The 19,493-nt window shown below is 52.4% G+C and overlaps 3 protein-coding genes and 1 pseudogene across 4 annotated transcripts; all 4 read left to right on the top strand.

Moving 5' to 3' along the window:
• Positions 1 to 10,140: 10,140 nt before the first annotated feature.
• Positions 10,141 to 12,601, top strand: GCG54_00015417 (uncharacterized protein; the record flags this gene model as incomplete). The annotated part of the gene is made up of 4 exons (XM_045415201.1): positions 10,141 to 10,143; positions 12,053 to 12,191; positions 12,303 to 12,407; positions 12,480 to 12,601. The coding sequence occupies 4 exons, from the start codon at positions 10,141 to 10,143 to the stop codon at positions 12,599 to 12,601; spliced, it is 369 nt and encodes a 122-aa protein (XP_045265015.1).
• An 823-nt stretch (positions 12,602 to 13,424) lies between these two features.
• Positions 13,425 to 13,838, top strand: GCG54_00015416 (uncharacterized protein; the record flags this gene model as incomplete). The annotated part of the gene is made up of 1 exon (XM_045415200.1): positions 13,425 to 13,838. The coding sequence occupies one exon, from the start codon at positions 13,425 to 13,427 to the stop codon at positions 13,836 to 13,838; it is 414 nt and encodes a 137-aa protein (XP_045265014.1).
• Positions 13,839 to 13,990: 152 nt separating this feature from the next.
• On the top strand, positions 13,991 to 14,533 carry GCG54_00015415 (uncharacterized protein; the record flags this gene model as incomplete). The annotated part of the gene is made up of 2 exons (XM_045415199.1): positions 13,991 to 14,444; positions 14,499 to 14,533. The coding sequence occupies 2 exons, from the start codon at positions 13,991 to 13,993 to the stop codon at positions 14,531 to 14,533; spliced, it is 489 nt and encodes a 162-aa protein (XP_045265013.1).
• A 3,969-nt stretch (positions 14,534 to 18,502) lies between these two features.
• GCG54_00015414 lies at positions 18,503 to 18,920 on the top strand (annotated as a pseudogene). Its single transcript has 3 exons — positions 18,503 to 18,510; positions 18,540 to 18,721; positions 18,782 to 18,920. Coding segments are annotated over exons 1-3 (329 nt in total).
• The last annotated feature ends 573 nt before the right edge of the window (positions 18,921 to 19,493 follow it).

The following is a 19,493-nucleotide window of genomic DNA, read 5'->3' as shown; positions in this document are numbered from 1 at the left end:
GAGACTGGCAGAGAATCACAGATAAAGAACAGCTCTTTACCTGTGATTCTATGAACAGACCGAAAATCTCAACCGCCTGAAAGCTATCTGTTTGCTTCTCGTCCCTACGCCCTTGGTATTCTACTGATCCTACTCTCCAGCTCTACAACGATGGTCTGGTGCTTCTCCGCGTGTTGATAGCTGATCCCATCTAGCGGCAGCACTATCGGATGATCGGACAGACATCTTTGGGGGTAGCGGCCACCGGCCTGCAAGGGGTATTGTTGGCAAGCGAAGATGGCGGTTTCCAAATTCCGGTCAAAAGCGTTGTGTCCAGTCAGTGGTGCAATTGTCGCCTCAACAACCCCAATCGGAGCAGCTTCTGTGGGTAACGTTTGCCTTGTTGTCCACGGGTTCGGCCCGACCCTCCGGGCGATTTGACCTCCCTTGACTATGTTGTGAAGTTGACAGACGTCAATAAGCTGGTTCTGGGTGATTGCGTTTAGCAGGGGCGAAGATCACGGAAGAACCTGTGGGCAGGCTCTCTATCCTTGTTCGGGGTCAAAGACAGCCCCCTGGGGTTTTGTAGGTGGGATCGTCGCGAGCAGTCCCACGGCTGCGTGTATTGCGGTGTGTACTGTGGACGGTTCGGTGGGCATGAGCTGCGAGACGATCTGGAATTGGAGCTCGTTGACGGGGAGTAGCTCAGTCGATTTGGAGCAGGACATGTCGTGAGAAAAGATCCACTAATACCCGGCTTGTTCTTTTCGGCATTGCGGTTGGCAACGGATCGACTTTTTGCGGAGGCTGGATCGTCGCTGGAGTTCGTGGGTCGAGAAGGCAGGCGGCAACATCAGCGATCATCTGCGTCAGATCAGCAATTCTAACAGCAAGCGACAGGGGAATCTGAAGTGTCTGCCAGGGAGGGCGGAATGCGCAAGGTGCCTACCTCAGGTGCTCATGTCGCTCAATTTGACCTCGAGGAAGAACAATTGCGGCGCCAAGAGATGCATCGCGGCGTGTTGTTGCAGTCCATTCGGCCAGCATTGATGTTTGAGCTAGAGGAAGAGCCCATCAGCTCGTGAACCAGCATTGCATTGATTGCGTCGAAGAAATCGCGGTTGATTCGGTCGAAGACGGTCAGAAAGCAGACATGGGCAGGAGTTGTACATGTGCTAGTTTTTGTATACTTGTGCAGTGTGGACGACCTGTACAAGTACCGGAAACTGTGCACAGGTGCAAGTTCTGTGCATTTTGTGCAGGTACAAGACCGCATCTCCTTGGCAGCCACGTGGTTATCGAGATAAGCGTGAGCTAATCTCTCCTACCTTTCCCAATAAAGCCAGGCACATGCCCAAGTAGGTTCTCGACTCTTTCTTCACGTCAAGGTCCCTTGCAGCATGCGAACTGCCTGTGGCGCTGCAGCCAATCCGGAAGCTGTACCATCATACGTACCATCCCAAGTGGATGGTACCAACCCGCACACCCCAATCACGTCCGCCACAGCAGTCACTGACGGCATTCCCGTCTCAATAACCAGACATGCCAGACCGTGCTCGCAAACAACGCTGACGCCCACCCGTTCGATTGTTCGGTTGCTCCTCAATTCGAGTCCAAAGGTTTCAAACTTGTCAGGTTAGTACGCTGACGCCTGCAGAAACACCTAACACCACTTATTGCCGTCTCTGCCTCCCATGCACTCTCGTCTGACGCCTTGTAGAATAGCTGAACCATCAGATCAGGCTCAAGTATTTGGCGCTGCTGTCGCCGACCCCAACAATCCTTTCGATTCCCTCGATAGTTACGCTGGTGCTAGCCTATCTCCGACTGACCGAACGAACCGACATATCCTGGCCGTCCGCACCGCGTCAACCTTGCTCCCTCTGGCGACATCCATTTGACGAGTGTCAGGCCCGGCATCACGTCAAGTATGGAGAATATTTTGCGAGGGCTACATCCGAGCAATGGCTTTTCATGCTGGACAACAGACCTGTGACCACCTTTTGTCCGTGTTTTCATGTGCATGCTTGCGGTGTTTTTCCCCACACAACTCAGCTTCGCTAGACTCCAAGATGCCTTGCCTTCCATCGACGCGCTGGGCCTGCAGATGTCTGCCCGTTCTCTCCGAATGGGGTGTTGGTCTATTGACGTCTCTCGGGTTCATGATTATAATTTGAAGGACCGCAAGAGCCAGTACATTATTGTGTGTGCCGTGGTGGAACTTCGGACACGCCGCCCTGTTCAATCGGAGCACAGCGGTCAATGGCCTCAGCTGCCGTAAACTTGCGCCCTTCCATTCATTCGGCACCATGTCACCAGCATCGCAGGTTATGATTTGTGGTGCGCGAATCTCGCAGTTGAGTCTCCTTCTAGGTTAATCTGCCTACAAATCAGGCTTATGCCCGGTGCCTCCAACTTGCGCGGATGTTCCTAGAGAATCAGCGGTGTCCGCATCCCTATGTTCATTGAAAGTGTTGACTTGAATGTTGACTGTTATCTCTCCACTTGAGAGCCTTTGTAACTTTAAACATCAGTCTCAAACTCTGATCGAAGTTCCCGTCAAGCTTTATTTCCTGCTCGGACGAGTAATCATGTATCTAACTTCATCCCACGACAAAAGAGACGGTCCAAGCTCCAGTCGGCTTACTTTCTAAACCCAAGTGAATCCTTGACGACACGACTGGAGACGCAGTTGAGACGTCGATAGGTCCATTCACGACATAACAATGGGTTGTGGTAGTGTGAAGAGGGAGATGCCTGCCCCCTGGCGATTCGCGCTCCCCCATAGGTGGCCATAGAGGTTTCTGTCCCAGGCCATCCTGGCCCTTGATTACTTCCCCGTGAGAGTCATACGGCAGTCAACAAGGTACGTCTCCAGGCGGCAAACTGCGAAGAAAAAGTTAGAAGGGAAGAAAGATTCACGACATAACATGTCAGGGGACTCGCGGCCCCCCCGTGTCAAGCTCTCAGGCTGTTCGGATGCCCGTGACGTTTTCCCAAAGCTAAACTCACGAAAGGCCAAACCAGCTTAGTCCATTTCCACTGTTTGAAGAAGGCTCCAAGACATTTGCGTACTTCGTTTCGTGGATGCAAGTAGGAAGCTGTCTTCGTTTCCCATGAACCTTTTGTAATACATTTGAGGCTCCTTACTCCTGAAAACTATTTGAGGCGGACCTTCAGGCTGCCTCGGACGCCGTGGCTGTGGATATACCCTCACAGCTGTATGAAAGGCACAGCTGCTTGAAAGTCGGATACTTGCGGCGTCAGAAGCTCTATCCACCGACCCCAGGCATTCCATGATGACTGAATGAAGAGGTAGCGGATATGGGCGATTATCATTGGGATGGAACACAGACATCGCACGCTTTTGGGGGGCTCGTTACGTCTGGGACATTCTGCGACCTCTGGGGGTGCTCGAAGGTGGTCGACGGGTACCAATGCTGACCTGAATTACCTCGAGAACGCCGTGTTCGAGGCCCTGTGCTCGACACGATCTTGGTCCCCATGGAGGTTGACAGTTGCGGCCGAGTCCAAGAAACACTGCGTTTAGCTATAGAAGTAAGGCAAGATATAAAGTTTAGTGGTATTTTGACGTGAAGGTTTTGGGGATTTTCAAAGTGGCTTTGCCCTCTTGCATTGTTCCTGAATATTTAGGTGAGAGAGGCAAGGAGCAAGATCATTAGAAGGCTACATGCCTGGTTCTGTCCTCAAGGTATCAGTGTTACTGTCCTGGAATTCCAAGACACTTACTACGTAGATTTCGCAGATGATGCGAAAGCCGCCTTGCCTTTTGTGAATAAGCTATGGTTGCGCAAGACCGTCCCCAGGGATCGTCATATTCTGTACTGATAGGTTCGCTAGATTTTTAATTTTAAATGTGTTTTGACGAGAAGGGACCCAGTACGAAAGTGTTACGCCGGTAGCGTGACCATCGAGCGGCCTAGCTAAGTGCTGGAACTTCATCAAAAGATTACCTGTTCAATACCGAAGCCACTCTTGTTCTTCCATCTGGGGCCGGTTATATGACTTTGACCCAACGTTTCTCTTTTTGATTTGCTGGTGCGCGCTTCGGCTCTGAGCGGAGGATGTTGTCGTCCAATCATGGTGGGGTTTCGTCAATGGTGGGCGTGTCTCCCTTAAGTACCGCCACGATTCCAATAGAGATTTGGCAAGAGAACGAGTTTCTTCACTTCACTCTCATCAATAACTGCAGTAGTTGAAAAGGAAAACCTTGGAGTTTGACCCAAGGCATCCATGCAAAATGGCGGCTGTGTATTGCGAGTCTGAGGGTTGTGACTGATGAATCAACAAAAGCCCTAGGTACTGATGCTATTTTTGGCAACTGGTATTCTTGGTCTATCCTTCCAGCAGACCTGTCTCTCGACCTTGCTTTAATTCTTGCAGCTTTGCACGTGATTGCAGCTGTCCTTCATCGACTAATGTCAAGGCGAAGAAACTTCAACCTCCAATGACCGACGCAATTCGTACATCAAGGGTTGCAGGTCGAGGGCTGCTGATATTGGCCAGAAACCTATCAAGTATCGCTCATGGTATGGATCTGCAAGTTGTGGCGTCGTGTGTGATGTCAAAATCAACGACGTAACGTCCAAGAGACTGCGCGGGATGCTGGGAAGTTATCAATGGAACGGCGAACCCCCGGAATCCCACGCTCAGCCACGACGAGAGTTGATGTTGCCAATGCCCCATTCATATCACCGAAGCAATCAATGGCATAGGCATAGACAGGAATTGGCAGAACAGCTGGGCCGACTATGCATCTGTCCGATGGTCAACAAATTCTTGGGATGTTCCTAATGTATCCTATGGTTCTCAAATTAAAGAAAACTAGAGGGAATGTCTGTAATTACCAGGTTCGGCTGGCTTGCATCGACACTGAGTCACCTTTGGGGCCCCGAACCAAGATTGCGCGACGTATTTGACTTGATCAATGTGGTGTTGGTGGCTCATTTCTCGGAAAACCACAACAACAAAAGCGCTGTGAGTGCTGATAATAGACTTTGAACGAGGAAAGCAGTATTGGTATTGGACTGGCGGTGCCTTTACTCCTCTCACCGGATATGCGAACAATGAAAAGGCCGTGTAGTAGTCTCGTTTCGGTGCCGCTGTGATTGCCCCCGTCCTTGGAAGATCTCCCGCCTCGGCCAGCCTTGAGGCTAGTTATGGTATTGTTTCGTCCTAGTTTCAATTAGCTAGTGGTTGGCTTAAAGACCCGCCACGGTTGGGCGATGCGCTTCCAGTGTCGCGGGGAAGGCATCATGTCCTTTGGTTCCAAGTTGCATCTCGGAGATGTCTACAAAAGCTCCACCCTGCACTCGAAGTGTTCGAGGTGGGCAGGTCACAAAATAAGGACAATAAATGCAAATAGATGATACGTGATGGAGAGATAGGATCGGTATGCACTTCAATGGGGACAATAGAAATCCATTCGAAAGAAACCAGCGTCAATCTCATGGGAACCGGGTGAAACATGTGTAATTGCTCTCAAAGCTTGAGCTAAGACGGTCCCGAAAGCCATTGATGTACCATGGGTGCAATAGTTGCAGCGAAACAACACTACTCGCGACCGGAAGTCACAGCCAGGACGGCGCGGCGGCACGGCGTCACAGCGGCCGCTCCGGCACCGACTACCGATTTGAGCGCTAGAATCGGCAACTGGTCACTCACTAATCCGAAAATGGCGAGACCATTCAACACGACCTTGCTAATAATACCACTAGTCCTTTGGCGTGGACTTTCGCATGTGTCGTAGGGCTTACGGTTCAAGTGGCTTACGGTTATATATCGGGGTCGAGTGGGGCCGATCGGACGGGAATTATGGGGCAGGCCGGAGCAGCCGGTCGCCCTCCCGATTGCGATCTCCTGAACACTCGAAACAACTCATGATTCCTGCTCCGCAGTCATCGCTTGATTTCAGCAGCCTTCAATGCAACCTCTCAGCCAGCATTTCTCACGCACATCCTTTGTAAATTCTGCTGCAAAGGGATTATTCTACCTCTGTCCACCTGATGGGTTCTTTGTTAATCGGCTACAAGCAAATGTCTCTAGCATGACGCAATCCAGAAGTGGTCATTTGCCATCCATCTATCCTTTGTGGCTTGTTGACCGCGTGTACAGAGTCTACCTGCGCTTGTATTCGATTGGCTTAATGTGGTCCTCGGATCCGACACTAATTGATGCTTCTCCATCTTCCGTCAACGTGGCAAGACCGTATTGTATTGACTGGGCCTCCGTCCCACTTGATAAATACATGCTATCCAAATGGCCAGACGCCACAGCTTGGCCCATATGCCTTGTTATCCGAGTGGCAGTTGACATATATCCCAGAACCCATGGCCCTGGAGACAAGCGCCTACAGATCACTCCAGACACACCAGCCATCCTTTCTTACCGGTATCTGCAAGATTACGACGCCAAACGTTTCCAATCTGAGCTAAATTGAAGTATGCATTGGCCATTTGGCCCAAACGAGTTTCTGCAGTGATATTCTTCAGGAAGTCGGCTTTGACAGATGTCAACCCACAAAGATTCATCGTCTAGATTACATCGGGAGGAATCCGAATGATAAATTGACAACATGTTGCCCCTGTCTCGATCGCAAGTGACTTAAGGAACAGATTTAAAACGTCCGGAAACTAAAGGCATGAGATTTCCAAAGCCATCTTGAGTTCGTAACGCGCCACCAAACAGGCGCACCATCTGTACCCAACTTCTCTGCACTCCATGACGACTATTTCATCTGAAGGCTATCTCATAGTCTCTGCAGTCGTCACTGTTATCATCCATCTCTGCAGTGGTTGTTACCCTACAATGCATGTCGCTGCTTTCTTGCAATCGTGGCGCCAGCGTCGGCGCGTGAGCAATCAACATGGGGATCCACATGATTCTTCGTGACCCTGCAGTAGGCCCTCTTCAAACTTGAGGGGGGCCGTTTCCTCTTGCTTTTGAAGACCACTCGGAGTATGGGGGTCGTTGGACCAACTTCGATACCCGTTTCATTCCCTGATAGCATGGGCCGACGCTCTTCACCGAAAAAGTTTGCCCAAAATAACTTGGTGTAATTCCTCCCTTTCCCTAAGGGGTCGACGAACCTGTCGAGCGCCAGACTCCATGTCGTTGACATGAATGGCGATGATGGGTCGGAGGTCCGCTCCATAGAGGTGCTGCACCCGTGCCAAGCGCCGTTGGGTAAGCTGAAGACTTTGGTGGCGGACTTGGTAGGACTGGACGTTGCTCAATGCACTGTGCTGTCTACAGCGTCGACAAGAATGGGGATGTCTTCGACTCCGGAGATTTTCGATTGTGTCATCCCGGCAACCTTTACATTCGAGGGTCGATTCATGGTCGTCGCTGAGGCGTTGGTGATGGCTTGTGGATATGCACTTCTGAATGCCGAGACAAGGTGCCTTCGCGGTTGAGGCTTCGACTTCGAGTTCAAAGGTCGTCTCTCTTGCCGCCTGGTGATCATAGCAAGCCAGTCGCGGCTCGAACCTCCGAGTTTCTCGATGCACATGAACGTGCTCTGAACTCGCATCCGCCGCCTTCGCCCATCCCAACACCCTGTTCCGACTTTGCTCGTTATCGAAACGCCAAAAGCCATTCGGTAGCAGCAATGGGCAGCCAGAAAGTGGCATTCGTTTGGGAGGGGAAAGGGTGCTCGAAGCCTGTCGTGTCCGTTCTTGCGGATGTGGATCGAACAAGACGCTGCGCTACTGGAGCCACCGATCCAGAGCAGCCATCAAGTCTTCTCGGGAACATGCGCACGAGGTAGCCTGACCTGTCTCAACGCTCCACGCGCGGTATAGATCCTCTTATCTGGGTCAATTCGACGTCTCCCGTAAGCGTGGCTCCCGAAATGCCCAACCCCGAGAAACGAGCGCAGAGGAAAATGGCAAAATGCTTCCAAGGGTTGAAGCTGTGGGCGGCTGGTTCCATTATTTGGCCCCAGGAAAGGCGACGACATGGAAAGTCGCGACAAATGATTACTCGAAATCTCCCACAAAGGTGGGAGCTTGCTGGGGTAAGGTGAAAGGTGCCTGGGGATGGAGGAAGCCCATTAGCAGTCAAGTCGTCAGTTGGTGTTGCTGTTTGGGCTCCTGTGGGTTAGCGGCTCGATGCCGATTTGGCGCAGCGGCTTCGACATGTAAGGTAGCCACTGAACAAATTTCATGCGGACCTTGAAGGTACCTGGACATCAGATGGCCGGAGGACATCAAGGTATCTAAGGCCGACACACCTGCACCAGAAGTCAACGGTTACCGTGAGAAAGGTCACGGCAGTACCAGAAGCTAAGGGACGAGCACAACGGAGAATGGCAGAATGCTTTAACGGGCCGAACCAGGGGCGACATGAAGTTGCAAACCGCCGAAGCGGGGATTAAAGAGACGATCTCATCAGCGACACAAGGGTTGAGGTTGTAGGCGGTGGTTTCCATTGGTTTGGTTCCGGGGGAAAAGAGGGCAGGTGCCTGATCGGAAAACTCAAAAACTCCCACAACGGTGGGAGCTTCCTGGCGGCGAGGGACTTCCCGGGCAAGAAGGTGCCTGGCAGTGGAGGGAAGGCGCCGATTGCCTTTCAGTGGCCAATTGCCGTATCTTGGGCTCAAATCGGCAGTGGCATGTCCTTGCACCTGCCTGCCGTGGAAAAGCTCAAAAGCTCCCACGGCAGTGGGAGGTTTTGGGAGATACGTACCTTCCACTTTGTCTGTCCGCAACGTGGCATCTATGAATCTGGATGTTCCGTGTGAGTTGGGTGTCTGTCGAGAGCGATGGACGAGCGACTTCGGTGCATGTTAACAGATGGAGACACTTAGAGAACGAGGTCACCTATGCCCTCGATCGCCGTTTTGCGAATGACAGTGATGAAAAGTCGAAAAGTCGGTATGACGCGATGTTTTGATAGTGCATCTTTGTTGGAAATTTTCTCTTTGAAAGAATTTGACTTCAATTGCTATGTCTGTCGTCCTCCGCGCTGCTGACTAGTTGAGGCGGAGGTGGTAGCTGGGAGGTGGTAGCTGGGAGCGCACCAAGCTGAGCTACCACTTCGCGTGGTAGCCTGGAGGTGGTAGCCTGGAGGTGGTAGCCGGGAGGTGGTAGCCGGGAGGTGGTAGCTGGGAGGTGGTAGCTGGGAGCGCACCAAGATGAGCTACCACATCGCGTAAGCTACTACCTGGTGTAGTTACTACTATGCATAAATGCATAGATCACTACTATGTATCTCGCGGTGCACCACCACCTCGAAGGTATTGGATGCTGTGGCCACGCCACGTCGTCACTTTCGCGCCGCCAACACCGACAGACGTGACACCGACGACACAACCCCCGCCAAAAATCGATTGAGAGAACACCCGCCGACAAAGGATCATTAATCATTCAAGTAAATCGCGTCTGAACGGCGATTGAGGCGATATTTTTCTGCATCGCAACCAGCGCGACTGCAGGAATGGACGGACCCGTCGTGAGTCCGAACATCTGAGTGTTCGGACGCACCCAAAATCGAAACGTCCGAAGGCGGCCCACAATTTGAATGCGTCGAGAAAGCGGGAGGAAAAAAAGAGGAAAAAAAAAAGAAGAACGCGGCTTGGAGAAATCAAAAGTGACGGCTTGTAGTGAGAAAGCTTATGCCTTCACCCGCTAACCTGCCGACCCGCGGAGCGAGCAATGAAGCTGCAACGGTGCACCAAGGCAGGGCAGTGGACGTCTCGATTGATGCACACCAACACCTAGATTTGTCGACTTGATCAACTTGCGGCGCACACGCTTCTGCTGCGGGTCGGGCCGGCTCTCCAAGTTTAAAGTGTGCAGTGGTGGGCTGGTTGCGCGGATGAAGCTAGAATGCCTCTTGCTGCACCGGGATCAACGGTCCGGCTCAAGAGTGAAGCCTTCACTGTCTGCGTGCCGTCGCTGGTGGAGTGCCTGTGGCCCTGCAGCCAATCGGACTGCCATTGGTCCGTACAAAACTTGTTCAGAGGATCGATGCCGTTTTTGGTCTCAGTACAAAAGGTCCGCACGAGGGGCTCGATGCTGATTCTTTTGGTGGCTCAAAGGGGTGGCTGCGGTAAAGTCGGCATCGGGCCATCAAACTATCACCAGGCCACCAAAAATCAGCATCAAGCCACCAAATCGACATCAAGGTCAAGCCACAATGGTATGTGTGACGTCACTTCCGTCCTAGGCCTTCGCCAGCCAGGTAAGTGTGGGTGTGTCGGCTGGACGTGGACCAACTGCCAATTCTCTCAGTGACCTCCTGCTGCTTTCAGTGCCGTCCGGTCCTCCAAGCCAAGAAGGCGCAGTCCAATTTCCTGGGACGGCGGCCTGCACACCTGTCAACTCCACTGTGATCCGCCAAGGGAAGTGCTGCCGATTCCACAGTTATCAGCAGCACCAGCCGATCTCGTTCTTGCAAGAGAACGGGATCAAGATAGGAAGTCTCGCCCACTGCCCAAGTGGAAATCGGCCTGACGCCTTCAATCATGCGGCAATCCCTCGACCACCACATGCACCACCGGGCATTTGTCCCTCATCGCTGACACGACTACTAATCTAGCTCTCCGTGGTGTATCCATCGCTGGGTGAGGGTACAGGATTGCAAGTAGCCAATTTACCGCACGTGTTGGAACTCGATGTCAAGTCCGTTTTTGGCCGACCGCACCCGACCGCACCTCCAAGACCAAGAGCGAGCGATGCAGCTGGACACGTAGGGACCATCGTTCTCCACGAAAATCCACCATCCACGCACCTCGCCTGAGCGAATCGCACACGGACAGATGACCCAGACAAGTAAGTGAACGTGTAGCCACCAAAGGAGGGGACGTGGCGGAGATGCATACGTGGGGATACTCAATGGTGACGCCACACCTTGACGCACCCGAACGATTGCGCCGTCAGAGTTCCCCTGGGGAAACATGGGACGAACATGCAGCGGGACGGGCCGAGCCGACCTAAGGTGGTCTTGATGTCGAACTAAACTCAGTGGCGCATCGCAGACTGCCTGGTGTCATGGAGTGGGGGTCGGAAAAGAGCCAAGCACCACCTTGCGCGACGCTGCAGCAGTGACAATTGAACGAAGCATATGCCGGTAAATGAAGACGGCCAATGCATCATTGCGAACTCGTCGACATATATCGAAGATGGCCTCTGTCCATATATCGTCAGTGATGCACGCAAAATTACATCCTGAAGGATGGGGCGGCTCGTTGGAGGATCTTGCGTGGATGGTTGCGACCCCTCTGGAGTCGACCAACCGCTGATTCTGGCGTTTGGATTCGCAGTTGGTGCCTAAGGTGGGTACTAAATATCCATGGCCTGTGCTTCAGGGCAACATTGAGGGGTGTTGGTCTGGATTGTTGGTCTCGATTGTTGGTCTGAAAATTTCTGGGCACGGTACGTACCCCGCTTGTTGATTTGTTGATCTGCGAATTCTTGACCAGGTGAGACACGCCAGTGAGTAATCCCCAGAACAACACACAAACCGCCAAATTTTCGCAGATCAACACTGCAGAATGCGTACCCTGCCATCAAAGGCTGCAGATCAATACAGCGACAATGCCGCCCGACGCCTCTCATGATTCCGCGCAGGAGACACCTTTCCGAAACGCATTGAAGCGTATGCTTCCACGTCGCTTCAGGCCGACTCCTTCCAAGCCACAGCTGCCCGGCCGCCCCGACTTCCACGCTGACGAGACGTCCAGTGTCGTCGCCACCTTGAAACTAGCTTCGGCTTACGGAGATGGGCGAGTTGGATCTCAACACACTCATCCGAAGTCGACAAAACCCTGAAGCCGCCAAGTTCGACCCGATTTTCGTCCGATTCTATTGGCAAGAGATACTTGCGTGTATTCAAGCAGTCCACCAATGCGAGATCCGATCCTGGAGCACAACCTCCCCTGCCCAAAGTCACTCTTCGGCTCTCCTGCGCCCCCAAGGCAGTCCTCTCCTCGAGCAGCTCACGAATGGGCGACATACCTCGACGACAATCACTCTGCCCCCCTCCACCCAAATGATCTATGCGAACCCTCCATGCTTGACTCCTGGCGCCAGCTTCTGTTCTTCGGTAGCCGTTGGATGCCCGCTGGGCCCACCAGCGTATCCTGGGAGAGGGTCTCGTTCGCATTGTCGTCGACACGGACAAGACTCCGGCGTCCCCGCTGCTCCACGGCGACCGAGTGTCTCTCCTCGTCCTCCGTCTGCCACGAGGTCTGTTGTCTCGAGCCGACGCAGAGAACAAGCCCTGCAGGTTGGTCAATTCCTAATTGTTCTCTCCACACCCCTCCATCGCTACGGCATTCTTACTAACGGCACCCCCAGATGACTCCACGACCTCCACCCCGCCCCGATTTCGAATCTGCGTCGCTCATCTAGGCCCTGTACTTCCGAAGCTCTGCATTGCTACACGTCCCGACGCTCCCATTGGTAATCTTGTTGGACCCGAGTCCGAGTAGGGATTGCTGGATACGGCGGGATAGCCTGCTACCAAGTCATTAGCCAAGGGACAATTCGCGGAGAGACCTGGAGGGCAGATGGACCAGGCTGCTTCCAAGAGGCTGCTATTCTGGGCCCAGCAACAGCACAGGCAACACCGGTCGCTCGTCATCGCCGTCGTCTGATTGCGTTGCCTTCTGCTGCCTTGCGTCAACACGAGGAATCCTTGAAACCTTCGCAAGCTCCAGTCTCAACCCAGCCTGCTGCTACTCCAGACCAAGCTCCCGATAACGATATCTATTCAAAGCCCACTCCAGTCGACGTTGAGGCTCCAAAGTCGACAAAGGTTCCCGAGTCTGTCTGGGCTGCCCCGGGCAGGAGATTCCTCGACTCGCCTCAGGAAGACCGTCTTTCTCCTGAACGAGAGATGAGCCCAAGCCCAATATAACCAGCGCCTTCCAATACCAGCAGAGCAAACTGGCAGTATTTACACAGCCGCCAAAGACTCGAGAGACTGTGATCGCCAGCACTTGGTGCGAGCCCGACCGGCAAACGTAAAAGTCCTGGAGATTTGCGCCAGGACCTGTGGGAACAAATCGGTGGACGAATGCTTGTATTGTACCAGGTCGTGACACCACGTAAGCGAGGTGTTCGGCTGGGCACTGTTTGTCTTTCTTATGATACTATGCGGTTCTTGGGCCGAGAATAATATGCCTCCATTCCCGTCAACTACATCTCGAACAAGTTCAATTTACCTGCAACCCCACGGTCCCAGCTCCATTTGCGCGTGTTCGTACCGATGTGATGCGCCACCCACGCCCCCAAAACCATGTCAGGAACGGAAACGCCGCCAACATGGCGCCGCTCCCGATACTACTGCTAGTCGACAGCAAGCCATGACATGAACCTATCGGGGTAGTCAAGCCGGGACGCAAGTCCCTTGGCAGGACACACATCAACGACGACGACGGCCATGCTCATCAGCGGCGGTCGTTTTCCGGCTCTACGATGTCCCGCGCCTCCTTTCCCCAACTCTGTGCAGTTTGGCCACTGGAGCATCAGTCGACCGCTGCAAGCAATCTTCAACGTGGTGGCTTATTCGACAGCAACAACCTTGATCTCGACCAGCTCATCATTGAGCCCAAGGCCGAGACGAGCGGCGCCCTCGACGCCATCTACAAGGTCGGTACCGTGAACTCGGCACCGCAGAAGTTAAGAACCCCGAACCCACAACGCCCGGAAGATGCAACGCAAAGAACGCGGACCGAGATGCCTTCTGCGAGGATTCGCCCTGTGCTTTCTCCTTCAACTCTCTGGAAGATACTGCGGTCTGAGGTCATCCCCATCAACCACCTCGCCGCTGCAGGAGACTCCCAGCGTTGTGTTTCTGTGTCCCTGTGGCAACAATTCCCGTCACGATAGCATCTCCAAGACAGATTGCAACAAGTATCCTTCTGGGATGCGTGAAACGGAATGCGAAGACTAGATGACGCCAACTGCCCTATCCTCTTCGACCTGCCCGCCACCCATTCAAGTCACGGTCAGCCTATCCCCCAAGCAGCTGTTCCGCCGCGATGGATGCTCCTTCAATGAAAGCCGACGTGGCGCAAACGAAACCGATCACTCCCTTGCCGTTTCTGCAATGTGATGGCTCCTACTCCCGGCAGGCCACCACCGCCCGCTCCCCATACATCTTACGGGATTCAGACATCAACTTTCTAGACGACGATTCTCCACGCCTTCGACGTACACACAGTCAACAGTATCTTCAGCTCATGAATATAAGTCATGTCTGGCGAGACGAAGTACACGTTTGGCACGAGACGTGGCAATCGGGAATTTGGGCGGGAAATGGACTTTTCGTCGAATGTCCTGACGGAGCAAACCAGTGGCCCTTCGAAAGAGGAAACCCTCCCTTTTCTTCAAGCTTGAGCCGTGCCACAAAGCTGATGATCGCGAGGGGCTTTGATGCAACTTCATTGACGGGCTACCCGTCGCATGACACACGAAAAATGTCTCGGGAGCGAAGTACATGCCTTTCAGAACCTGGTTGCTACTAACATGCTACTAGCATGTTTCCAGTGATGGTGTACTCTGGAGAGAATGTCACCTATTGAGAAGGAGCTTTTCTTGAGCTGGTGCTGCTTAGCATCTAGTCGACATGAACTGCCTGATAAGATTCTCCGGTGTAAATCCTCGCACTAGCAACCCAGTGCTGAGAACAGCGCCGTGAGCATGCCCCTCTGTCCATCTTCTCGTGGGTGCGCAAGCGAACATTCGTTACCGTATCTCATCCAAATCTCACAGTGAGCTGGAACCACCATTTGACGCTCTCCTGGCCGGTCGGATCCCAGATGCGGTTGCCCTCAAACACCGTGTGGACATCAACATACAGGAAGTCAGCCTTATGAGCAGAAGTCTTCAGTTTGTCGTCCATGGTTCGCGCCAGCTGATTCATTCTCTGCTTCCCTGAAGCGGTTGGTAGATTCGGCGGCCAGGTGCATTCGTGGGAGTTGACATGAGCATAGCTCGTGGCAACAACCTTGGTAGACGGCTGGACCTTTGCTTTGGTCGCCGCAAAAACACTGTTGTAGCTCTTTTCCAGACCATTCATGATCCTCTCGCCGCAGTCTTGCATGCTTCTGCCGCATACCGAAAATCGCAGGACATAATAACTCCTGCAAAGAAGGATTGATTGTCTCCTCCAATGTTCACGAACCCCAGATCTGGCTGATCGAAGTTCTGGCTGTTGACTTGCGAGTCGCGTACTGACCCAGAGTCGTTGCCATTGCATGCCAGGTATTGAAAGGATGCAATCTTGTTGTCCTTTGTAAAGCGACAGGGGCAGCCACCAATGACCTAAACGCAACGTTCTGTTGTACAGGTGTCTCCGAAGCCCTTCGGATCTGACTCACAGAGCTTGGGTCGAATGTCTGAGCCATAGCCACATGCATAGCTGTCTCCCGGAGCAGTGTATGACTTGAATTTTGGACAGCAGCTGAACACCGCTGGCTGGATGACTGAGCGTCCTGACTTGTCAGAATTGAGGTAAGAAGACTCGAGAGTCTTTGCCACATCGTTATGCTGTCCGAATCCTGGTCGAAGCCTTCACGCTGAGCATCATTACAATCCTCGCCCTTCACTGACATGTTCTCATCCTACGCATCTCCTTGACAACCGAGACACGGGAGTATTCAACCCTCCCGCTTCTACCCACTGGGGGTATTCCCATACTGGATATACCTAGCGGGAACCAAAACTCCCATGTCTTGGTCGCTAAGGAGATCAACGACGCTTTGTTCCTTTGGGCATACCATCAACTGGTTCATTACAAATATCTGAAGGTGAAGTGCATCCGCTATAGCTGCTTGTAGGAACACAGAATATCAAATGGTCTAGATGCTTGACATGCGAATGTCATACCAACACGAGCGCAGCTGGATGCGCAATGCCACGTCCTGCGGGCATGGGTCTAAAGGTATGCATCGCTGGCATGCTTGGGTTGCAGCGACGGCAGCAGAAGGAGTACTATCATCTATGTCATCCCAAATACTCCTACCAATCATGTCTGATTTTACTGCAACGCTCTCGGTTGGCGTGGCCGTACCACAGTCTGGCAGTCCTCCTCTCAAGGAAGCCACCGCCACAGCCCATCATGCAGCAGTCACACAGGATGTAGCAGCTGTCATGGGACCAGGCCCAGGTGCAACCCCTACCCTGTAAGCAACGGCCGAGGCGGTCATGACAATGTGGAACTATTTCCTTGCATCCGTCCACGTCGACATCTAGAACGCCCATGACATGAGCTACAACTTCTAGAAAGGTCCCGTTAACGCTGGTAGCTCCAAAAATCAGAATGTCTACATATCCTGGTTCCCCGACCAGTATTCCTTCGACCTGGGATTCAATCACAACCATAAGATCCATGTCAAGCTTGGCAGGGCACGGAATGACACCAGCGACAGGATGACTCAGTTCGATTAATATACGGTAGCTGGCATGGCATCTCCAGATTCGTCTGGTAACTTCCATCTGGATTTCTTCGTGGGTTCAGGTCTCATTTCTCTACTTGTCAACAACTTCTTCGGCGCGGATTTGCCCGCAATCATCAACTATCTCAACAGGGTGCCATTCAGTGCTGTTGACAGAGGTTGCATTTTCGCTCTCAAGAACATCAATATGAATCCGGCGGACTGCTCCTACACCAGCATAACTCCAATCCCGCAGGACGTCTACGATGTCAAACTCATTCTCAAGCTGAACAACACTACGGCTGTTTCGGCCACTGCTGATGTTCCTGGCGGTAGCAAGAATGGTCTCAACTTTTCCATCACTGGGTTCTCAATCATGCTGGGGTTGACCGTGAGCCTTGCACCTTTGAGCATATAGACTGAACGGTTCCGAGTGTCTTTGGACGACTTTACTGCTCCAGCTCAGTTCTGGGTGGTTGCGAAACTACTCTGATCTCCCATCGATTCCTTCTTGTTGTTAATCTTGGATATCAAGACCTTGATATCCTTCATCAACGACGATTTCAACAATACTTCGAAAATCAATGGACGAAACGAGCTCCCCTCGCAGAAGATGCCAAAGACAGATCTCAGCCCAAAGAAAACGCTGGACGCACATGAGCCAGTCCCACCTAGTACCGGCATTTTGGTCCACACTAGTACTTGGATGAGGATGACGCTATACAGGGTAAGAGACTTCAAGAGACTCGTCTCCCCGGCTCACACGATAGTGGCACTGAGGCACTCTCCCAAGCCTGCCTTACAAGGAAGCAGACTGGGAGAACAGAGCTGGAGACAAGTCAGCCGGCATCCAGTACGATGAAATCGGACTTTTCTGGGCATTGAGACCTATTGAGGTGCCCAATGGTGACACCGCATGGCTCATCAATTTCCCGTTCATTCCGAACAGCTCACTTCATATCGGCCAGGTGTAGGATCTCGTCTTCAAAGTGGTGGTATCGGGTATCTCGCAAGCTGTGGATCTAGACATCTTTCAGCAGCTTCACGGGGGACTTTGATTCTTGGACTCGCCCATCTACTGGGACACTGACAGTCATTTCTCCTTTCAGCATGGTCTCCTTCGGCCTGATTTGGACGAGATCCTGGCCCAGATCAAGGACTATCTCAATCAACACCAATTCGTCAAAGAGCTTTTGATCTTCAATCTGTCGTACGCCGATTTCTTCGATGGCAAGGCTCAGGAGGCCTGCAGGCTCATCGGCCAGGCTATTCCAAGCGACAATTTCTTCTACAGACCAAATGATGCAGGCAAAGACCACTTTGACTTTCAGAGCCTTGCAAATATCAAGCTCAGCTACCTTGTGGGCAGCAAGACTCAGGTCATGTTCACCAACAGTCAAGCCTTCGATGGCGGTCCTTTGCGGTATCCAAGTCCAGTGGCCAGCACTGCTGGCTCATGGAACGACGGCAATGGGCCCATCAACAGTATAGGCACTTTTGTAAGAACATCTGACGTGCCCGGCATTGTCGGTCTTCTTCGGGGTAGAAATGGCAAATATCTGTAGGCGGTCGCTGTTGAGGTGAACTCAAAGGTGCAGTAGACGTTGAAAGATCTAACCAAACGGGCCTTTAACGATTATGCGTTCGACTGGATCGAGCTCAGTAACAAGAATGCAATCATTCCGCAGATGCTAGCGTTGAACAAGTGAACAGAGTCAGTCGAGCACAGGCATGGAAACATCGCACTGCGAGTGAATGTGCCGAGGCTTTTGAAACATCTCAGTCAGTTCCTGCTGATTACTTCTTTTCCACTCATTCAAAACAGAAGACCTGGGAACGATGTTGAGAGGGCTCAAGATGAATGTAGCGGCGGCGTGAGACAGAGTTGATTTCGTTGAGGCCAGTGGGCGGATTGAACTCAATGAAGCATTTCCGGACGAAGCACGCATGACATGGTGGCGCAAGAGTAGGGTCGCAGCGAAACACCGTTCCGCATACTCAGGCAGATTCCTTTGATCAAATGCCTGGGACTTTGTCCGGGGACTTCCTGGGCTTTCTGGGGGGCGGATGCAACCATTTAGATACTTATTCAGTATCTTTGGGGACTTTTTCGGGATGGAGACGTTTTCGGAGCCTAAATTCGCATTTCAAGGGAGGTAACGGCTGAGACTGTGGCCATCGCGTCGCACGACCTGGACGAGGACAAGCTGGAGGTCAGACTGGATGGAGAGAAGCCTCATCGGCTGATGATTCCCTAGACGGGGGCAAGCTCTATTTCATTCATTACTGTTTCACTAGTGAATACTTCGAATGTAACCCCGGCATAAAACAGAAGTCCTGTTCTGGATCTGGGAGATGAAGAGTCATCCAACCCTAAAGCTGAGGAACCCACAGTATGAAGTCGGCCGACCATGACCTGTATTGTTTCCGTACCCTCGCCATTGCTCTCGCGCCTCACCATCTCAGGAACTCGGATATTGGAAGCTCTCTCTTGTGCTATCTTGAACGCGCCATTGCCTCTCCAGGCAGCTGATCCCTCTCGCCATGTTGAGCTAAGCGCTGATTGGATTCCTCAAGATGCGGATGCTACCAGGTCAGTAGAGCTGCTCCAATGCGGCACAACGAATTCATTATCACCCCATCACATGTTCTCGTACTGTGAAGTCGCCTGATCTTCTCCAGAACCTCTTCTTGTCTTTCGAGAATTTCAAGGCAAAGAGATGGCACCAGCCAGACGAGCCATACTTGGGCAAGAAACCCCTCATTTCCTCCTCATTGGACTCTTCATTAGCGCTCTCGGACCAAGGGCTCAGCCTGGGAAATGCGTAATTACCTAGCTCGTCGCCCCTAAGGCTACTGCGCAAGAGCTTGGAGAACGGACACTCCTGCGAATGGGACAAAATTAGTGGCGTGAGGGCTGCAATGAAGAAAGCAAGAGGGTTCAGTAGTAAATTCTCCTTACCCCTGGCAGTTTTGCAGGACACGCGAGAAATCGTATAAATTACAACATTGGGTCACAACATAACAGCAAGATTGTGCTGAGTCTTATCATTCTCGACATTCAAGGAAGACAATACAGTGCGTCGGTGACAAGTATGGTTCTTGA

The sequence above is a fragment of the Colletotrichum gloeosporioides genome (genome assembly GCF_011800055.1).
Source record: "Colletotrichum gloeosporioides strain Lc1 chromosome Unknown consensus_39, whole genome shotgun sequence".
Classification (NCBI taxonomy): domain Eukaryota; kingdom Fungi; phylum Ascomycota; class Sordariomycetes; order Glomerellales; family Glomerellaceae; genus Colletotrichum; species Colletotrichum gloeosporioides.
The sequence above is the reverse complement of the archived record's forward strand: the minus strand, read 5'-3'. Positions and strand labels throughout refer to the sequence as shown.